A 23,497-nucleotide genomic window follows, 5' to 3' on the forward strand; every position below is an offset into this window, starting at 1 on the left:
GAGTCATTATGGTTATTTTCTGCTTTCATTAAAAATTATGTCTTAAATTTTTAGCTGACCTTGATCGATCGGAGGCCTGGAACTCTAGTTACTTGAGAGGCAGGGCTAATAATCGAGGTGGCCACGGCAAGAGAGCTTCATTCGAACCTTCACTTTTTGGCTCTCCTTTCATGGTAAGCAGGTTTATTTATTTTATGAATTTTCTTTTTGCATATAAAGATGAAGACATGTTCATTAGCTGCAAATAAGCTTTTTTTTCTATGTAAATAACTAGCTGTACCCTGCCATGCGTTGCTGTGGCTCAATTTGGTGTAATGGAAAATTCTAATAAAAAGAGAAAATGCATGTTTCTTATATTCTTGGTACAGCAATCCACTCCAAAAAGTAAAAAAAAAGCAAAAATGAAAAAAAATGGTACTCTTGAAGAATTGGATCGTGATCCTTGGGATTACCGTCAATCATGGCTTGGGCTCGACCAACAATCAGTGGATAAAGCTGAACGTAGCAAAAATGTTGAAACGCTAAATGTTTTTTTTTTTTTTTGTTTTCTGTATACAAAAATGTGAGTTAGTAATTAATATTTGAGTGATGGGCTACTATACACAGATTCGAAAAAGTTGTCCAAAAACAAATAAATGAAAGCAAAGGTAAGTTACGTTTCTACCTAACTAGATAATTATTTAGTGTTTTTATGTAATGTAAAATGTTTAATCGACTGGAAAAACAGAAATGGTTGCAGACTGTTGAATACGTTAAGTTTGGGAGATTAAGTTGAAAACTAAAAACTATACAATACAGTGTCAAAAACCCACCAAATATGTTACCATGACAGGCTGACATAATCAGTGGGTTTGTGACAGTATTTTGTATTGTTTTTTAGTTTTAACTCACTTTCTCAAACTTAACGTAATCAACAGTGTTCGCCACCATTTGTATCTTTCAAATACACCGATAAACACTGTTTTTCGAGCCAACTAAATGGTACATTAAATGAAAAGGGTTTGTATTACTAAACACAGATACAAAGAAGTTGTCAAAAAATAAATATATAACAAATAAATTTTATCAAAGGCAAGAAAAGTAAATGTTCTACCTAACTGAATAAGATTGTAGTGTTTTTATCTAATATATAATGTTTAATCGGTTCAAAAACATGCAGTGTTTATCGGTATATTTGAAAAATACAAATGGTGGCAGACTGTATCGAACACGTTAAGTTTGGGGAAATTTTGGGAAAATGAGTTTAAACTGAAAAAACTATACAAAATACTGTTAGGAACTCACTCAATATGTGTTACTGTGACGTAGGTTGACATATAATCAGTGGTTTTAAACTTTTGCTCGATACAGGTGACGACTTTTAAGAGTCCCTTTTAGTGATTACCTGGTTTGAGGATATTATACAACTAAACCGCAAATCTGCCCAAAAATCCGATATTATTTTACTTTAAGGCCCGTCTCATGTTCATATATAACAAAATATTTTAGTGTAGATTTCAGTGTACTAAAAACGAATCTGCAAACCGTTTCCGTCGCAAAAAGAAAGTTTTCATAATATGAAGAAATTACTTTTTCGAAAAGTGGGTGATCACTTTTCAATGTAAATTTAACTTAGAATGAGCACCCACTTTCTGGCCACCTGAGAGAGGGGCATTTTTCTGTGTGTTTCTTGGCTAAAAAGTTTTTTGTTTGATTTCTTTTGCGTGGTAATAACCCCTGAACTCTGGGACTATTTTCCATTTCACAGCCGTAGCCTTCATTTATGCTACGCGCGAGCATAAATGAAAGCTGTTTAGCCAATAAACATGGGAAAAAATCCCCCCTCTCAGGTGGCTACAAAGTGGGTGCTCATTTTAAGTTAAATTTACATGGAAAAGTGATTGCCTACTTTTCGAAAAAGTAATTTCTTAATATCATAAAAACTACTTTTTTGCGATGGAAATGGTTTGCAGATTCGTTTTTAGCACATCGAAATCTACAAAAAAACATTTTTGTTATATACGAACGTGAGACGCACGGCCCTTTATGGAAAATTTTATCAAAAATCCAGGAGAAAATAGTTTTCAATAAAAACAGCAAATGAATCCGATAGAAAAAAAATGGATTCTATTTTAAAAAAATTTTCTGTGTGTTTCTTGGCTAAAAAGTTTTGTTTGATTTCTTTTGCATGGTAACCCCTGAACTCTGGGACTATTTTCCATTTCACAAATGTAGCCTTTGTTTACACTACGTGCAAGCATAAACTCGCGTACCAAACTGCCTTGTCAAAAAACCTTTAAGCCAATAAACACGAAAATAAATGCCCCCCTTCCTCAGGTGGCCAGAACGTGGGTGCCCATTTTAAGCTAAATTTACATGGATAAGTGATCACCCGCTTTTCGGAAAAGAAATTTCTTCATATCATGAAAACTATTTTTGGTACTCCTTGGGCGTTGAGTTCCATAGCGACTTATTTAATGGTCGTTCCTTAGCCCCCCCCTCAGTCAAGGCTAACGCATGCGCACATTTCGTTATTTATTTACTTACGTTGCCTTTGGCACTTTTACAAACATTACTTACGTTGGCTTAACTCTTTTCATAAATAATAAACAAAAAGTAACTAAACCGTTTATTGATAATTTCTCACTTACAAACATTTTTAATTTACATGAGCGGATAAGTCTGCTGGTCGCCATGGAACTCAACCGCCACCCAAAAAAGTATTTTGTTATATACGAACGTGAGAAAATGGAAAATTTTATCAAAATTCCAGGATGCTATTTTTTTTTTTTTTTTTGGGTAAATATGAAGAATTACTCCACCCTCGAAAATTCCTTTAAAATTATCACTCTGAAATGTTTTCGGGGTTGCTGAAAACGAAAATAGCGTTTAAAATTACGGCAAACGAGTAGTTTCCAAGGTATGAAGAAATGTTAGTTCTAAAAAAGTGTGGGATCATAACTTAACATAAAATGATCACCTACTTTGTGGCCACGATTTTTTGGGGGGCGGGGGACTTTCTTTCCACCCTCGGAAAATCCTTTAAAATTCCAGTAAACACCTAGTTTCCAAGATATGAAGAAATGCACTCACTGATATTTTTTTTTTTTTTCTAGTGGGGAATTACCAGTTTGTTTTTCGTTCTTTATTTGGAGAGGGATATTCAATTATAGAATTTGTATAGTTTTTTAACGGGTGCTTATGCAGTTTAACTGTTTTAACATAAGTAACGTGCAACATTAACCAAACAGAAGAACTGTTTAATATTTGACAAAAATTCTGTTTACATTTGGTGTAAAAAAAAACAAACCTTTAAGCCAATAAACACGAAAATAAATGCCTCCCTTCCTCAGGTGGCCAGAAAGTGGGTGCCCATTTTAAGCTAAATTTACATGGATAAGTGATCACCCGCTTTTCGGAAAAGAAATTTCTTCATATCATGAAAACTATTTTTGGTACTCCTTGGGCGTTGAGTTCCATAGCGACTTATTTAATGGTCGTTCCTTAGCCCCCCCCCTCAGTCAAGGCTAACGCATGCGCACATTTCGTTATTTATTTACTTACGTTGCCTTTGGCACTTTTACAAACATTACTTACGTTGGCTTAACTCTTTTCATAAATAATAAACAAAAAGTAACTAAACCGTTTATTGATAATTTCTCACTTACAAACATTTTTAATTTACATGAGCGGATAAGTCTGCTGGTCGCCATGGAACTCAACCGCCACCCAAAAAAGTATTTTGTTATATACGAACGTGAGAAAATGGAAAATTTTATCAAAATTCCAGGATGCTATTTTTTTTTTTTTTTTTGGGTAAATATGAAGAATTACTCCACCCTCGAAAATTCCTTTAAAATTATCACTCTGAAATGTTTTCGGGGTTGCTGAAAACGAAAATAGCGTTTAAAATTACGGCAAACGAGTAGTTTCCAAGGTATGAAGAAATGTTAGTTCTAAAAAAGTGTGGGATCATAACTTAACATAAAATGATCACCTACTTTGTGGCCACGATTTTTTGGGGGGCGGGGGACTTTCTTTCCACCCTCGGAAAATCCTTTAAAATTCCAGTAAACACCTAGTTTCCAAGATATGAAGAAATGCACTCACTGATATTTTTTTTTTTTTTCTAGTGGGGAATTACCAGTTTGTTTTTCGTTCTTTATTTGGAGAGGGATATTCAATTATAGAATTTGTATAGTTTTTTAACGGGTGCTTATGCAGTTTAACTGTTTTAACATAAGTAACGTGCGACATTAACCAAACAGAAGAACTGTTTAATATTTGATAAAAATTCTGTTTACATTTGGTGTAAAAAAAAACAAACCTTTAAGCCAATAAACACGAAAATAAATGCCTCCCTTCCTCAGGTGGCCAGAAAGTGGGTGCCCATTTTAAGCTAAATTTACATGGAAAAGTGATCAACCAATTTAAACAAGTAATTTTAAAGGATTTTCCAAGGGTAGAAAGAAAGCCCTCCCCCCCAATCGTGGCCACACAGTGGGTGATCATTTTACGTTAAATTATTATGGAAAAGTGATCCTCCACTTTTTAAAACTAACATTTCTTCATATCTTGGAAACTACTCGTTTGCCTTAATTATAAACGTTATTTTCGTTTTCAGCGACTCCGAAAACCTATAAGGAATTTTCGAGGGTGGAGTAATTTTTCATATTTACCGTTTTTGTTTTTTCCCAATAAGATAAGAAATTAAGAATTAGACAAATTTATTTTAGGTAGGCTTCGCCAGGAAAGCTTTTAAAAATAAAAAATTAAGATAAACAAATGGTGCTAGTGCACTTACCGATCTGCGCTATTTTTTAAATCGTATTTCCAAGTTTAATTAAAGTTTTATATGTTTTTTTTTATTCAATTGTAAGGTTAAAGTACAAAAATATATATATATATATATATATAATTTAAAAAATAGGGAATTTTTTTTTTTTTTTTACCCATCTATTAATTAGATAGTTAAATGTTGTAATTCGAAAGTCGTCAATGTGTGGTGCACGTGAAAGGCTCATTTCTACCGGAAATGAAATGGCGGACAGTCTCGCAGTTATGGAAAAATATTTTTATTTTATTTAATATGTTTTTTATAATTTGCGATCTTAATTTATTTTAATAACATGCAAACATTCCTTGACTTTACAGATAAATTTTCTGAAAATTTCAATCAAATTGGTAACATAGAAATATGGTTTTATTCACTTTGAACGAACCAAGAATTACATTTTTATATATATAGATTGATCCATTCGTTTATGGATGTGGGATTGGCAACAAAATTAGTTCATTTCCTCATGTTTTTTTTTTTTTTGGCCTTCCCCTGTGAATTGAACTTGTTATCTTGACTGGTTTACATCTAATTAACCCAAGAACTCTCATCCATTCTTTCAACGTGGCCACACCATCAAAGTCTACTCGTCTGCATACCTCTCCCATAACTGTCCAAATTTAATCTTCCTCTCAGGTTATCAGAATTAGTCTTGTCTTTAAGACTCCCATTACACATCCATCGTATCATTCTCATATTATTTCTCTCTCCATGCCATGCATGTCTTCAACCATCACTGACCAGGTTTTACATTGCATATCATTTCGCTGGTTCGCTGGTTAGTAATGGCATAAGTTTTTTGAACTTACTCCATCAACTCTTAACTCTTGTAATCACACAAGCACCTGCTCTACTCTATGCTTCAATGTCATAACAACCTAACAAAGCTTTGCATCAACTTCGATTTACATACATAAATAGTATATTTACAGCCAAAAGTTTTTATTTGAATCTAAGAAAGAACTGACTCATAATAAATCTCTTGCAAAGATTGGGAACTATTCTTTTCAACTATACACAATGGAATTTCTTCTATCAAAGAAATGAACATCTGTTGATGGATTGACAAGTTTTATTCTGAAACAAAATTGAACTTGGAAATGAAATATTTCAGTAGAATAATGGAGATATATGAAAAATAAAATTTTACAGTAAAAGAATTACCAGTTATTTTTGAGGACATAAAATTTAAAGTCAAATTTGAAACTTTTTTATATAGAAAAAAAAAAAAAGAAAACCATGTATTGTCAAAATAAAAAGTCAAATCATAAAAAATCTTTTCTTGTGATTTTGTTGTGCGCTAATACAAAATCATCACTAATGATAAAAGCAGATGTTGATTTTCATGTGGAACATTCCAGAATCAGTAGCAGTTACATTTTTTGGTCTTCAAAGGGTTTCTGAAATTTTGTAGATGCTGTGCAAAAGCATCACCAGTAATGAAAAAAAAATGCTGAAAATGGAAGGACTATATATTGACTCTGCCGAACTAATGAGTGGGATTTATTACTTTATCTTGTTGTAAAAATACTTTTATGATGTACACAGGTGTACAAAACTTAAATGCAAAAAGCAACAAACTTTTGCCAGATTTGGTATTCATTCTAACAATTGTTTCTGATAAACTCACTTTATTGCTAAAGATTGTAAATTTATTATAATTTATTGTAAAAAAAAACAAACTTTCAATCATGTCACATTCCAGCATCTGAATATGGCAACAATTACTATCCAATATCTAATGGTCAAACAGAATACTTAGTAAATGAGTATTGCAAAAATCGAACATGAATGAAATTGAAAGATGGATTGTTACAATTTCTCCAAATATCGGATAACTCTAAATCTGAGTACAATTTTCAGAATGTCAGCAGCTAAACCTATGTTTCTAAGAAAAATCGGCATTTGATAAAAAGTAAAAGTGTTTATAATAGAGATACAAAGTCTTTGAGGCTCAGCAAGAAAATTTAGCTTGAAAGAAGGTATTATTATGAATTGGAGTATCTCCTTAAACGCCTGAAATTGATTATTACATGATACTATGATCAGTTTGAAAGAATAGATTTACATTTTAAGTAACTCCTGTTTAAAACAAATAAGTTTTATTATTTTGAATGTTTCTTTTACAGAACAACAAGTTTGCAAAATTAGAAATCTTAGCCTGACAAAATCAAAACAAAAACATTAAGAAAAGCTCTAAGCTCCATCTTGCTTGGAGAGGCACACACAGCTTAACTGACTGTTAGACTCTAGAAAACCAAACTGATTTCCTCTGCCAGAATATATATAGATATCATGATCACCTCAGAAGGACCACTTAAGATTATGGCTAAAAAAGGTTAACTTCTTACCAACATTATGAACATAACCTACTGTCTAGAGCATCTCTATACCTGGAGTCATTAAATTTACAAGTATTAGTGTATTTATGAACTGGACGTATGTAAGCGTTTGCTCAGGTTTGCCTGGAACCTGACATATTCCGCTGGAATGTGTCTAGTGCTGGCCAAGCTAGGTATTCTTAATACTTAACAGTATCTTAAAAAAAAGAACTCTTATTACAAATATATTGCCAAAAATAAATAAATTTACATTCTGAAAACTTGTTAAACTATATTTTCTCTTAAAACTTAAAATTATCTTACAATAAAAAAATGTTTGAAAGTTTCTCTTGAAAAAAATTACAAATAAAAAATTATTATGGTTGTTATTAAAAATTTTTTTTTATTTCATTGCCTTTTATTTATTTCTTTGTTAAATGTTGTTTCCTATCATTACCGATTGGAGGAATTGCCCTCACCCCCATTAGTATTTAATTTAAAATTAAAATTATAGTAGGCTTTTATTATATTTTATTTTTTTTATTTTTCAATTTTTATTTTTTTTATATTGTAATTCATATCTGATGAATGTTGCTATTTTCTGTTTCATAGCATTTTTAAGATTTGCTTATCAATGCTGGGCATAATCTGGCAGATTACGAACAAATCCAAGCAGACACTTACATCTGGTTCACAAAATGCACTGACACCAATTTAGAAGACCCTGAATGTGTCATAACCACAACAGGGAACCTCTTCTCTGGACAAATATTTTTTCTAGGGCTTAATCTCTTAACAGAAGAATTTTTTTAAAGAAGAAATTTAATTCTGAATGGCCAAATCCAAAATTGGAGATTTTATACTTTGGTTAATGTCTCTAAGTTAACTATTCTCAGCTGCAACAAGTTTGCTATTCGCATGCAACAGCCTTGTGCAGTTTACGTCACTTGTCTCACCATCGTAATTAACTTAATCTGAAAATGACTATAAAAAATGGGTTTGTTATTTGGAGAGAGTTATGTCTTCCTTCGTATTCAAGTGTACGATACACTTTTAAAAACTTTTGTGGTTATTCTTCCAAAATTAATTGAAGATACATTATATTAATAAATTGAACTTTGAGGATAAGAAAGATATTGGTCGTTAATCATGCCTACAGTTGTATTTTTTTTTAAACACATTCTCTGACATGGCACTTAGGTTAGAATTCCTAAACTTTATACTCCTTGTACAAAAGACTGAAGAAAATACTTTTCAGTTTATTTCTTGGTCAATTGTATGAAAAGCAATTTTGAAACAAGATGAGTTTCAATGAGTTCATCACATTTTCATTTGAAATGACATTTTCATCATTAAATTGGACGCATTTTATGTTAAAACATGAAAGAAACATGGTTGGCATCTTGCATCTTTCTCATTCGTCTTCCAGCTAAAGTTTTGAATGGCATCTTCATCACTAAATTTGAAGAATGTTGGATATAGCTTAAGATGGTTTGTATTTGTTCTAAGTAGTTTGTGGATAGTGGTGACGATAATTCCATGCACACAGAATCTTTTGTAAGCAAATTTTGTTTTCCTTTTTCAGAAAAACTCGCTGCTGTCTGACAGTCTTCATGAGTCGCCCTTCTATTCAGGGAAAACCCGTTATGGAGGTGCTGCTGCAAACCGGAAATTACGTCTCAAAGTATCCAATCCTTACTCTGTATGTTTCATTTGTTCAAAGAATTTTTTAGATATTTATATATTACAAATGCATCTATTCCAAGTTTTGTTTCATTTGACCAATGTCCATGTGTCATTAATAATGATGGCAATTGCATTGGTATACTATATATATATATATATATATATATATATATATATGATCCCTTGAAAAATAAATTATTGGTGTAATAGTAATTATGATCCCTTGAAAAATAAATTATTGGTATTATAGTAAATTCGAGAGCGAGTTGATGCAGTGATTGCAGGTGATTAAATGACTTACTAACTAGATGGTTTTCTAACGAATGATAAAAAATATTTTTTTGTATAGTTTTAAAGGTTAATAACTTCAAAGACTATATATATGTATATGTATATATATATATATATATATGTAGAGAGAGAGGTAGAAAAGATAAATTAAATGTTAAGACGACTTGGACAGTATACAAAAGAAGAATCTGACGCATTTTAAAATATAAGTAAGTCCATCTTAAAGTAATAGATACTCGGAAATATTGCCGATATCAACTGAACATTTTGGTCAAACCAAAAAATTAAGAAAGCGTATAAATGAAATTAAAGTAAATTCATGTATATTTTGTTTAATTTTTGGTGCAAGTCTATAAATGGTCCACTAGTAATCTTTTTTACTATAAAAATCTGAAAAACATCTTTACGTACTTGTCACTGCATGAAAATGTCATATTCCAAAAATCATGTAAATCGATCAAGTAGTTTTTTTTTTTTTATTTAAGAAAATCAAATGAGACATTTTATCAAAGAAAAACTTCCCATCATCTTGTTTTTGAATGATACACTGCTAGCGACACCTATTGGCAATGTTGGGAATATAAGACAAGAAAGGGGCAGACAATGGACTTTCCATACTATAGAAAAAAAACTTGGAAAATTAAGACATAAGTTTTTGAGGATGTTGAAAACGAAAATAACGTTTAAAATTCCAGCAAACAAGTAGTTTCCAAGATATGAAGAAATGTTAGTTTGAAGAAAGTGGGAGATCACTTTTCTTAAATAAAAAAAAAAAACTACTTGATCGATTTATATGATTTTTGGAATACAAAATTTTCATGCAGTGACAAGTACGTACATTATAAAGATTTTTTTCAGATTTTTATAGTAAAAAAGATTACTTGTGGACCATTTATAGACTTGCACCTAAGTTTTTTCTTATTTTCCTGTATATACTTATTTTATTTATATATATTTTTTTCTCTATACATTAATATTGTTAATAGCACAGGTTTAAATCTTTACATATATTTATATATATTTTTGTCATTATTTAATAATTATTGATGTTATATTTTATAGTATTTATTTGATATCTATTCCTTATTTTATTATTTCTTATTTACTAAATGAATCTTTGTATATGTGTGTAAATTTTATGTGTGTTTTAAGAAATAAACATAACTTGGTTTAGCCTCTGGTATACAACAAAGATGTGAAAACAAATCTATCTGTGGAACTGATTTTTTTTAGGGGAGGTTGGAGGGGTTGTCTGAATTTTAAAATGTTATTTTTTTTATGTTATCTGTTTTATATGCACTTTTCTTGGGCATGGTGGAGAGGGGTGTAGGTGGTATGACAGTGTCATCTGATCTACTAAGGTTTTTTAATTTTACAATTCAAGCAAGTTGCTATCGTTTTGTTTTTTAGATATTACTTTCAGTCATAATTTTACACGACTTTCAGAAAATGTTAGTTTTTTATTCTTTAACTTTCTTTTTTTTTTTAAGTCTTCCATGCCTTACCGAAAACAAGTGAATGCAAAACCAGTTAAAACCAACACAAGTGCTGTGACGAGTTCAACAGCTAAAATAATTCTGGATACATTAGAAATGATGGCTACACCATTATCGGTAAGAACAAGAAAATTTCTTTTTTATTTGCTGTCATTTCATATTCAATATGCTTTAAAGAAATACAGTAAATTTATTAAGGAAATCTTTAGATAATCTTCGATAAATAGAAAAAAAATAAGTTAACATCCTTGTTACAGAAAACATGAAAATAGAAATTTTATTGCCTTGTGGTGTTTATTTATTCCTATTTAATTCCACTTTTTAAAAAATGTCAAAAAACAAAATTCATGTCGATGCTTAATCTTGAAAGTTAAATTTTGAGTTGAATTATATTTTTATTGGAAATAAAAAAAAATAAGATTCTGTTTTTTAATATGTAAACAGCCTGAAAAAATAACTGCAAAATGGTAATTTAAAAAGCATAATTTAGATTTTATAATGATAACATTCCTAGATTTTAGCATAGAATGATAACTCTCTTCTTAACTAGGTAGCATAGGATGGATAACTGCAGATGGATATGGAATTATTGATAAATTTAAGACTTCAAAATAACTGGTTTGAACGTAAAATTGCAAAGATGTCTAATTAAATAAATTATTTTTGTAAATAAAAAGACAACTAGATCCCCAAGGCAACACCAGATTTAGTCCGCTAATATAGTATATTGTGAAATATTACTTTTTGTATGGTGCTTCCATTATTTAGATTAGATTAAAAGTTATGTCCAAAAAATGATTTTATTGTTAGATCAGAACAAAGATTTAAATAAAAACGTATTTCTTTATTAAAGTTTTTGTTTTTGTCCAGAATTTCTCCCCCCACCCACCCAAATACTCTACTCCAAAAACCGCGTAAATTGATCAAGTAGCTTTAAGAAAATAAAATTTTATGAGTAACAGGAGAATGGTTGTCTTTGCCATTTTTAACAATAAAAAGGGAGATTACTCAATAATTCAAACTAAACAAGATTTATGTTGTAATGCCTATGAATGTTCATTATTGCTTAAGAATGATTTTATAAAAATAAAACTATTTGATCAATTTTTGCAATGCAATATTTTTGTTTTGTCATTGGTACATTATACAGATTTTTCTTTTTAAATATACTGAGAATTCTGGCCAAAAATCAAAATCATGTTCTAAAACCATCTGTAAATCAACACTTTCCATTGCTTTTTTTTATGCATATATTATGATTGTTTTTTATATTCATATTTTCAGATTAATTTTTATATATATTAATTTGAAGAATTCTAATGCATTATTTTCATTAATTGAAGGACAGGTGTCTTCTAACTGTATTATCATACATTATTTTGTTACTTAGAAATATATGGTTATTTCTGCATTCTATTCTAATTGTCATATTACAAAATAATAAAACGTTATATTTATGCAGTTTAGTTTAGATGATTTTTGCTGAGCTTATGATACTGTCTTTTGTAAAATGTAATTTCAGTCATTTGTTATTGCTATGACCCTTTAAAGGATCAAAAATAGATAACAAGGTACTTAACAAGAGACTGTACAGAAATAATGTGTTGCTAAAGACTGATGGGTTTTTCGTAGAGAAAAGTAGTAGTTAGCACCACTATTTAGTGTCAAAGAGTCCATGTAGTTATGCAATAGACCATCATAATAGTTCTATGATTTATCAATTTTATTTTTCTAGATTCATGAGGTTTTATAGTTTATTTTTCTTTTAACTAATTTTTAAACTTCGTTTAGGCAGAATTTATATATGATGAAGATTGATAATTATTTTTTGTATTATTTGAACTATTATTTTCATCTTGGTTGTTTTTTTTCCCACAATGTTTCGGCCCATGTAACCTCCGACAATCTTCAGGTGTATTTATATATGTTAATATTAATGAATCGTTTTTTAAATTGCTTTTTGAGAAACAAATTTCAATTTTTCTTTAGGATGCTCACAGAATTCCAATTGCCAACAACAGTTTAAAAGATTCTGTTCTTCAATTCACAGTAAGTTGAATCAATTTGCATTTTATTTTAAAAGCAAGTCTATTGTATTTAAATTTATAATTTCTGATCAGTTTTTGATATAAAATTTTTGATTTTCAAATAAAACAAAAAAAAAAATTTTTTTTTTTTTTTTTTTGTTTCTAATGAAAGATTTCTAAATCCTTTAATAGCATTGGGATAATAAGTTCCAATGGACATTTAAACATCTTTTGGTTTATTTTTTGTTTTGAATTAGTTGTACTTTGTCTAAATGATAATTTATCACAAACTTGAAAAAAATTGCCTGACAGTCTGGTGGGCTTTGCCTAAATTAAGAGCATACAAGTGGTTTTTGGTAATCAAGTAATCAACAAAAATGAAGTGGTTTTAGAATTAACAGCACATGTAGTGACAGAAATGATGCTCAGTTGTAGAGTTTAAAGTTCTCAGCTAAGTTTGTGGAAAGGAACTTGAACACAACTCCATTTTTTTGTTACTTGTAAGCATTGAGTGCATCACAAGTGCAGTGGAAGAAACGTTAGCAGATGATAATCAGTTTGTGTGTGCAAGATTATAAAAAACTTATCGAGATTGTTCAGAAGTTTTGTTGACTTGGTGATAGCATTGGAGCATAAGGAGGACTGGATGCTCATATGATTTCAAACATTAACAGTGGATGGTATAAGTACATGAAACATTTTCCATTACTAACTAGCAGAGTGTTACCACTGTCAATTAAGAGAAAAGTCTATAATGCATGTGTACATAGTGTGATGATATGTGGAAATAAAACCTGGCCAATTGAGTTTGAGGACATGTGTTACATGGAGAGAAATGATACGAAAATGATATGGTGGATGTGTAATATGAATCTTAAAGATAGATTTGATGACTTCAAATGAAGATTAAATTTGGACATTATAGAGAGATGTTTGCAGAACAGGAGACTTTGATTGTATGGCCACATTGAAAGAATGGATTAGACTTCTTCAGGTTAGTAGCTGTAGAACAATTCAGGTAGCAGGATCAGTTGACAGGAGAAGGCCAAAGAAAACATAGAAAGTGATTAAAATGGATCAGTAAATTTGGAAGGCAATTTCTAAAATCTGTCACATAGATGTAAACTGGATGCTAAACTAAGTCTGATGGAGTATTTTATTCACTTCATATAATTTTATTCACTTCATATAATTTAAATAGGATTTCCAATTCAAAAGTTGTGTTTTCATTTAATCTTGCATTTATTTCCTTTTCTTTTCTATATTATTTTGTAATTTCTTATTACCATAATGAAACAAATTTTCAATACCATTGCAATCACTATAAATTATTGAACATAGTCTTTTTCTTGAAACATTTTTTTTTTTTTATAATCTTTTACCTATTACTAAAATGAGCGCCATTTATCATTGTTTGTGACAAAAACAAAACAAATCTTGTATTGAAAGATTCAAATAAGCTTTTTGGTTGTGTATTTTAAGAGACCATGAGTTGATTTTTCTTTCCCAACACGCTATTGTGATCACTTAACATGAAGTCTTCCGTGTTTTTCTTTTTTTTTTTGTCTCATTTTCTCTATACAATATTTACTATTATTAATTTTAACATTTTTTTTATGTAAACAACTTGTAGAAAAATGTTTTTTTCTTGTTCAAATCTTAATATATATATATGTTTTTTTTTTTTTTCAGCCATCAAGTCTCAAACGACGTAACAGACAGACCGTAGCTGCATCCATGTTTGACAGCAATTCTCAAAAGGTTAGTTTGCTGACTCTTCTTTCTTTGAATTAGATAATAAATTGATCTAAAACTTTGCATTGCTAAATACTATTATGTGTGTATGAAATTTTGTTTCTCATTATTTTATTAATAAAAGTATTGATAGTTTTTGTCATGGAATTTAATTCTTTGTAATCAAGAAAATTCTATGTTTAGCAGTCAAACTCCAAAGAACAATTTTGCGAACACGTTTCTTCAAAAGTTTTTTTTATAAAAGTTCAAAGCAAAGATTATTTTCATTTAAAAGAAAAAAAGTTTAATGAATTGTGATGTAAAGATTTTTTTTTTATTTTCTCTGGTCAGCTTCCATCACGTGGTCCACCTTCAGTGATGTGCAATTCTCCTTCGATTGCTACCATAGCAAGAAATCGACAAACACTACAAAAATCTTATTCTGAACCAAAGAAGAAACTTGCAGAAAAGACAAAACCTGTAAGTAATTAGTTTTAACCATGCATTAACACGCTTTCACCGAATGTTCGGATAAAACAAAATTGCTTTAAATAGTATAACAGTTTCTACTTGCCTCCCCACGAGGGCAAAGTCATTTTTTAATGAATAAATCTAGGTTCTCAGAAATTTCTCCTTTACTGGTTGAGGACAGAACAGATACTTCACTTTGTTCTTAGCCAAGAAATGTTATATATGCCGTACAATGTTTTCATTATAAATTTGACACTTTGCAAATGAAATAAAAAAATGTTGGTCAATAATTGATGTATTTTCAAAATTCCAAGTCTTTAAAGATCTTTTGTCAAATACAGCTGACTTAACGCAGCTTCTGCCAGGGTCATAGAGCCAGATAGAACCTGAACCTTGAGTATGCAGCCTTCAAAATTTTCTTTGAGAGATGTCTGAATGCTAGTTTGAATCTGGCAATCAGCTCATCCTTTATATGTTGTAGGATGTGTGTATGACTTCTTTCTCGACTATGACCCACAGATAATAGTTCAAATGGTTGTGAGCTGGGCACTAAGCTGTTGAGACTTGTGGAGGTTTTCAGACAATCACTTCAAAGCTGTGTTCTGTTGTCGCATATGTGGCCACTTGCATTTACCCTCTCCATCCAACACTTGACAACAGTGGATAGCAACTCAATATAGACATTTGAATTGCGCCTGAGTCTCTTTTAGAAGTAGGACTGCATGACATGGCCTTTGTTGTAAATCAGTTCAAAGACCATCACATTTTAAAACAACTTTATCTTCATGTTATCGTGGATTTTGATGTAAGCAAAATAATAAATCTGAGCTGGAATAATTAATCAAACGGGTTGGCTAACGCAATTTGTTTTATTGTACAAATAGTACATTTGGTGAATAAGTAATATTATTTATTATAAGTAATAATAATATTTAATAAACATTAGTTTGAATAAGCGCCACTTGAAACTTTTCACCAAAAAAGAGATTAAATGTTCGGCACATAACGATTTTGCTCGTAATTTCCCATTTTCCAGAATGATTTGAATATTAACGCAACCTTTTCCGGGCCACCTATTTTTAGAAACATTTTTTCTTGCAAGAACATGCTTCTCCAAGACTGCACTTTTCTACAATGTATTTTGAGGAACTACTGACATATTCTTCTCCACTATTTCGCTTTCGTTTTGCTGTTTCTCTTTCGCACTGGTTAACCTTTCTTGTTCTTTCTTCCAGTCATATTTGAAAGGGCTTACAAAATAAAAGTTTTTAGATGTTCAACTTTAATGAACAACAATCATGTTAGTGATCGTTGATTTACAAGTTTGGAAAAATACAAACAAATAGAACATAATTAGGTAGAGAATTTAAAGAAAATCTATGGTTTTTAGTATCCATATTTCAACAGACGTATATCAAATATTCAAACACTTGTTTTCACGTAAATACTTCGAATTCAGCAATATTTTTTGTGATTAGATTCTTCTTGATATTTTATGACAAAGTTCTCCAAACTTTTGGCGCTTACATCATTTTTCCACCGAATGCTTCATATAATGATGTGTAAGTGTGGAAGAGTATTTTGCAGTTCCTTTTTTTTTCGTCTTTCCCTGTCTGTGTGGTTCTCTTGGTGGTGAATAGTTGGCTCTTGCGACTTGTGCGTCAACGTTTTGACAATCATTTTAATTCGTATACTAAGCATTTAAAAAATGTCTGACACTCTCTGCCAATAATTTGTGTGTTTTTTTTTTCATATCACAGATTGAAGAAGATTCAATACAACAAAAGAATGCAGACAAACATGTAGAAAAACAGAGTGACAACAGGATACCAACCATGTGAGTGGAATAACAGAATCTTTTTCCTCCTTTCTCTCACTCCCATCTTTCCTTCTCCCATCCTCTTAAATTTCTTTGTTTACTGCTGAACATTTGACATGAGGTTTTGCTTAGTCATTTTTTAAAATACCAGTTGCATATGCAGTCACCATAAATTCATATGTCCATAAGTGTTTGGAAAGTTTAGAGTCAGTAAGTAGATATCTTGCCATTTCGAAAAGGGTCTGCCACAATCTTTCAGCAGTCTCATTTTGGTGTAGGGAACGAGGCACTGATTTCTCATGTTTAATACTATGGTTAATTAATAAAAGTTTGTCTTTTAGTGAATTCTATTCCATTGTCAGATCGAATACACTTTACTGCATTGTGAAGGGTGATATCGACTAAGCATTTTTAGTTGCTAGCAGAACATCAGATTTGTTCTTTAAGAAATATTATTAAAGCTGAATAATTGTTCACAAAGTTTAATGCATACATGAAGTTTTTTTTTTACACGTATCTATTCCACTGGGTCACAATGCACCAATGCGAGAATTTTGGTGGCCTTTTTGTCTGGCATCTTGTTTTGATATTGCGCCATTTTTTTTTTCTTGTTTTGATATTGCGCCATTTTTTTTTTTCTTGTTTTGATATTGCGCCATTTTTTTTTACCACGTCATGTAAAAGATACCCACCCCTGTTATACCTCTTCTGATTCTGAGGATAATGAGGAAGATAATGAGTTCAGGGAAGTTCATTTTGAAGTTGGATTTCGAAGAAATAAGTTGTATTAGCAGAAGTTCATTGGGAGTTCAGAGAAGGTGCGTTACGTATACAGAAGTTTGGACAAAAGTGTTAACCTTACCCAGGAAATTATTGGTGTGACGGGCGGAAGAAATAACACTCAAGTTATTGAATTATACTTGTGTACGAATGTTGCAGTTTATCAAGTTTTTAGGTTTTTCATTCTGTAAACCACATTCGTTAACTATTTGATATTTGGAATATTGCAGTGCCCAAGAATTTTATGCCAAGTTTCACAATCATAGGCGGTTTTTGATGAGACTACACCTTTTAAATAATATAATCTTCCATTTTCTTTAATATTGAATGCAGTTCCATTTGGGTACATCAATTTTGATTATTGAGGCTAAAGATTATACTTGTGCCTAGTTTAATGGCAGTTTGTATTGAAAATATGTTTGAACATTGGAATTAAGTATTTTTCAGAATACGGAATCATCTTTATTATTTCTTAGAGAGATTTTAACATTGCCTATTTTTAAAACTATATCATTTACAATTACAGTTGGCTAGCTCCACAAAATAACTGCAAGAATCTGATTTTTATCAATTTTGATTTCATCTTTAAAGACGGAATCAAAATTGATAAAATCAGATTGTTTCATGGTTGCATGTGTGGTGGCCCCGTAATCGGCAAGAAAGTTGTTACTGTTTGTTGAAGTGTCAAACGTACATGAAAATAAAAATGTTCATTAGTTGATCTCTCCACATTTTAGATGGCGTTTCCTTTGAAATTTTTGTATCTGTATTGAAAACTTGTGGTTAAGTCACCCACAATAATAGCAGATAATTTATGTCTGTTTCTTAGAAAAATTGTTCTTTGATTTTTATTCGGGATAAAAGTATAATTTGATTTTGTTGGTTTTTGGTAGGCATTTTTTAATTTCATAATACCTGTCATTTTATTTTGCTTTATTTTCAGTTTCTTCATAACTCCTTAGTGCTACTTTGAATTGACTAAAAGTCATGGGTTGTTCTGAGTTATTACAGTTGTAAACAGTTTAAAGTCCTCTGGCAATCCTTTTAGAACTATAGAAATTAGTAGGCTGTCACTTATTTCACCAATTTTATTTTTATTTTTTTTTTAATCATCAGTTTCAAAGAAAAGGAGTCTGCCCCAAAACCTGCCATGGAACCTGCTCCAGCTCCTAAATCCATTCCATCTGCCACCGTTGCTGTTTCTTTTAAAGATACTGTGGAATCCTCTTCACCTTTTGGAAGTTCGACTGGAGGTAAAATGAAGAGAGATAAAAGTTATAAATCCAGAAGTTCTGCAGTCAGAGGTGATGATGGTGAGGTAAGATAACTTCACCTTTTTATACAAAGTGTTTGTAAGTTGCCCTTGCTCAGTTTGTAGAAGAGAATTGGACTTGTCATGCTGCTTGTAAGCATTGGGTATACCAGAAGTGCAGTGGAATTGTTTTGTAAAAGACAATGGAGATAGGTGTGAACTCACATGTGAAGAATGTTAAGTTTTGTTACCATGGTGATACCAATGGAACACAGGATGATGCATAAGTCCAATTCAAACAGGCAGAAATATATAGAAGCTAGAAGTAACATTGAGAGAAATAGCGACAGTTAAGAGAGAATTTACTGAAACCACCAAAAACGCATCAAAGCACAAAAATTAGGAACTCGTGACTTCTGGAAAATCTACAACAGTGTAGTAAATAATGGGCAATCAACAATTCCCCCAGTAACCAACAATAACGAGGTTGTTTGCTCAGCAACTGAAAAGGCTAACATGCTTGCCAGTCGGTTTGCCTCAAACTCCACACTGGACCCTTTCAACCACCCTCTACCTGACTTTCCTATGCGGACAGACGCCACGCTAGACGATCTGAAAATCACCCCTGCTTAGGTGCATGCTATCATAAAAAACCTTGACACTTCAAAAGCATGTGAACCCGATCTCATCCCAGCTGTGCTATTAAAAAAATGCTTGGCCGAAGTAGCTCCAGTTCTCTCCAAACTCTACAACAAATGCCTTAATGAATCTTGCTTTCCAGGCTGTTGGAAAACTGCTTCTGTGGTACCAGTATTCAAGAATTCTGGCGAAAGAACGGAACCATTAAATTATCGCTCCATTAGCCTCCCTCCACTTTTTGCCAAAATATTTGATACCTTAATTAACCATGCTCTAGTCCATCACCTTACAGATGCTAAACTTCTGACTGACCAACAATATGGATTTAGACAAGCCTGTTCCACAGCAGACATCCTAACTGTAATCTCTGAACGTATATACCATTCACTGGACAAAGTGGGGGAGGGCAGAGCGGTAGCTCTAGATATATCTAAGACTTTTGACAGGGTATGGCATGAGGGTCTCCTCATGAAAATCAGATCATACGGTATCATTGGTGGAATACTTAACATAATTAAATCCTTCTTAGATAAGTGAAAAATCCAGTTTGTCTTCAAGTGTCGTACATCTAAACAATATGATGTAAATGCGGGAGTGCTTCAAGGGTCTATTCTTGAACTTCTATTGTTCCTAATATTCATAAATGGATATATATGCTGATGACACCACACTCTATAACAGGCACGACAGGAAAACAAATGAACACATATCTAAAGAAATGGCAAAAACACTAGAGGATGACCTTCAATCTGTAGTGGAATGGGGACAAAAATGGATGGTCACATTCAATGCTGCCAAGACTAAACTTGTTTCCTTCAACAATTACAAGAAACCTCCTCTACCACCAATAGCAATGGCCAACGACTCTTTATCTGAGAGTACATCTTTCAAACTCGTCAGCCTAACGTTCACAGGAAACATGAGTTGGAACAATTACATTGAAAGCATTGCCAGGGCCGCTGCAAAGAAGGCCAGCTCTCTCTACCGTGCTAGAAAATTACTAACACCCGAAAGTATCCTGTACATCTATAAGGCCACCATTCGTCCATGTATGGAGTATTGTTGTCACATTTGGGCTGGTGCATCTGCTACTAGTCTCTCACGCCTAGACAAGGTTCAAAAGAGAGTCGCCAATCTGATAGGCCCTGAACTGGCATCTAAGCTTCAGCCTCTGTCCCATCGACAAAATGTTGCATCCCTCTGCCTGTTCTACAAGTATTTTAGTGGTGAATGCTCTGACGAACTGCAAGCACTTGTGCCCCCAAGATGTAAACACCCTCGACAAACCCGACAGGCAACTAAATCCTATCCCCACACAATAGAGATCCCTAGATATAAAAGATCTTTCTACTCCAGTAGTTTCTTCCCCAGAACCGCTAGACTTTGGAATTCCATTCCAGGCCCCTGCTTCCCCAACTACTGACGTGCAGAAATTCAAGTGTAACATGAACTGACATCTTGCTGCCCAAATTCCTACATAGTACTCTAGTAGTTGTTGCCCCTGATAGTAGTCCCTTACACCAAAATGGCAATTGTCCTTGTTTGGGGTGAAAATATAATTAAAAAAAAAGTACTAGTGTTGTTGCAAAAGTTAGAAATAGATGGAGTATGTTCAGGGAATTTCTGCCCTTACTAACCTGATAGTCTTATCAGTGTGGATCCAGGGAAGAGTCTATCAAGAATGTATACAAACTGTGATGTATGGAAGTAAAACCTGGTCAGTGATGGTTGAGGACATGTGTTGCATGGAGAGAAATGACACAGGATTCATATGTGTAATGTGAGTGTTAAAGATAGGCTTAGATCTTGTGACCTCGGAGAAAGATTAAATGTAGACAAAATTTCAAGATGTATGTTAATCAGAAGACTAAATTGGTTTGGTCACATTGAAAGAATAGATGAATACTTGTGTTAATAAATGTACAACAGATGGCGTAGCAGACCATGTAAAACAACTGATGAGTGTTTGAAAGGATTAAACACCTGGCAGAGATAGATTAGTTTGCAAGTAAATTTCTTGAAACTATTGAAAGCATGCCAGCATATGAAACAGAACATGATGATATATAAACGATTTTTATTGAACAGAACATCTAATGATTGCAGTTTTTTTCTCAGTTCTTGTGATAAACAGATCATCCAAACTACTAATGTATTTATGGTTGAGCTTTCAACTTGTATAAGTCTTCATCACGTTGGAGGATATTTTCTGAATTATACAATTTGAATATCAATTAGCATGCGATGAACAATTTTACAAGATGTTATTTGTTAAGGTAATATTTTTTTTTTCATTTCTCATCATTTGTGAATCCATGATTTTCTTTTAACTATTGTTGACTCTCTTTTTTCACCTTGACAAAGTACGAAATCGACTTGGCAATCTAGTGAGCGGATAGTCTCTTCTCTACAACCCCTTTCTTCCAAACAAAATGTCGTACTAGTCTTTCTGTACTTTTTTTTCCTATAGGTGGTGCTCGATTGACTTATATTCTTTGGTAAGGCAATCACTCACAAACTTTTGTCACAATTGAAAAAGAACTTTCCCTTCTGTGTGTTTGGCATCAAACAGAATTTGCATCAACATTTTCTTTAAAAAAAATTACTGCCTGTGGAATATTACCATAGAACTGCTTCTCTTCAATATTCAAATCACTGGTAATTCCACTTTTTTTGTGGTACTTGCCCAATTCTTAAATTTTTTATGAAGATAAAATTGAGCACCATTAATTTATCAGGGAAAATTGATGTGTATCACTAGGATGTATAGATTGTTTACAGTGTGCATTAAAAGAAACAGGATGATTAACAAAAGATTAAAATAGCTGACTTGTATACAAAGAAACAGCATTCTAGTGGATTTAATTTTCTCATTAAATCTTTTTACAAAAGTTTGGTTGTATTTGTAAAGATAAAGGCATCACTCTGCCAGCAAAATATTGAATTTCAGTAAAAAAAAAAGTTATCAAATGTTTGCCTTTGTTTTTCAGGAAGAACCAGTTGAACTGGAAACAAAGTTTATTTTGCCTGTTAAAGAGATGCCCAAGTTTTCTTTTGGTGATAATCTTTCAACTTCAGTGATAAAATCATCTGAACCGTCATTACCAATATCATCGTTGATACGTCCACCTCTGAATTCAAGTACAACTTGCACAGTAGTGACATCGGCCGCCATCACATCTCCAAATATGTTTACTTTCTCAAGTCCAATTATAAACAAAGCTCCAGTTTTATCGCAGAGTTCAGCTTCAAGTTTAGTAAGTTTTCCGTTTTTCTTTTTCTTGTTGAATCTGCTTCAGTTATTTAGTTTTTTCCTTTCACTGGAATCTCCATTTTATCAACAGTATTCAACATAGACATTAGCAAGCTAAATTTAATTGCCATGAAGAGAAACATCAAAGTAATAAAGAAAAAAAAAGTAATTCTTATTTTACATAACGGACATTTAAACTTGTTGCTGACTATGAATAAAAAGTAGAAGAAAAAGATTGAATTAAATACAAAAGTTGCATAAAAGAAAAGAGTGCAACAAACAGCTCATGTAAAGAACATTTCATTGATGAAAATGTTACAAGATCTGTTTGATGTTATAAACAATAATAGATCTCTTCTTCTTAGGATGTGTCCATTCAGTTTTTTCATTTTAGTTATGAAAATGTTATTTCACATTCTTATCAACAGTTTTGTCCACAGATCTTAAAATGTTATTTTAATCTTAAACATAACAAATCAAATGATTGGTAGTCAGAGCCTCTTTAACAGATGCTTGGACACTGAAGAAAAAAGTAACAAACTCTGCAAATGTCAGTTGTATTTTATTAGTGTTAATAAAATCAAATTCTAGTATATTTTATTGCTAAATTTTTTTTTCTTTACAAATTAAATAATATCTAATGCAAGCGCAGAAAACTTTATAAGGTGTGGATGATGGATAACAATGGAGTTTATTGTTTACTTAAATCAGAGCATCGTATGGATGTGAGTTGTCAGCTTTTTGATTGAAATCTGCTTTTAGGTTCCCTGGCAAAGGAGGAATTGGATCTAGTAATTCACTCCCGTTTGTGTGTTTATTTGTTCACACTTTTCTCAATAACCACACTTAGGATTTTTAACAAATTTTACGCAAACATTAGTCATGGTGAAAGTAAATTTTTGCCAGAACGAA

The 23,497-nt window shown here is 31.8% G+C and overlaps 1 protein-coding gene across 4 annotated transcripts in view; it reads left to right on the top strand.

The window, feature by feature from the left end:
* LOC145260593 (uncharacterized) overlaps positions 1-23,497 on the top strand; it is a 116,549-nt gene that overhangs the window by 28,002 nt on the left and 65,050 nt on the right. For all 4 annotated transcript variants that reach the window (XM_080118872.1, XM_080118892.1, XM_080118881.1 and 1 more), the window contains exons 5-13: positions 55-173; positions 8,723-8,839; positions 10,605-10,727; positions 12,600-12,659; positions 14,330-14,398; positions 14,723-14,851; positions 16,603-16,679; positions 18,558-18,759; positions 22,323-22,589. In XM_080118872.1, the coding sequence (XP_079974998.1) occupies positions 55-173; positions 8,723-8,839; positions 10,605-10,727; positions 12,600-12,659; positions 14,330-14,398; positions 14,723-14,851; positions 16,603-16,679; positions 18,558-18,759; positions 22,323-22,589 (1,163 nt within the window). The remainder of the gene's footprint in view (positions 1-54; positions 174-8,722; positions 8,840-10,604; positions 10,728-12,599; positions 12,660-14,329; positions 14,399-14,722; positions 14,852-16,602; positions 16,680-18,557; positions 18,760-22,322; positions 22,590-23,497) is intronic.

The sequence above is a fragment of the Euprymna scolopes genome, chromosome 3 (assembly GCF_053919585.1).
Source record: "Euprymna scolopes isolate OS-2025 chromosome 3, ASM5391958v1, whole genome shotgun sequence".
In the NCBI taxonomy this organism is placed as follows: domain Eukaryota; kingdom Metazoa; phylum Mollusca; class Cephalopoda; order Sepiida; family Sepiolidae; genus Euprymna; species Euprymna scolopes.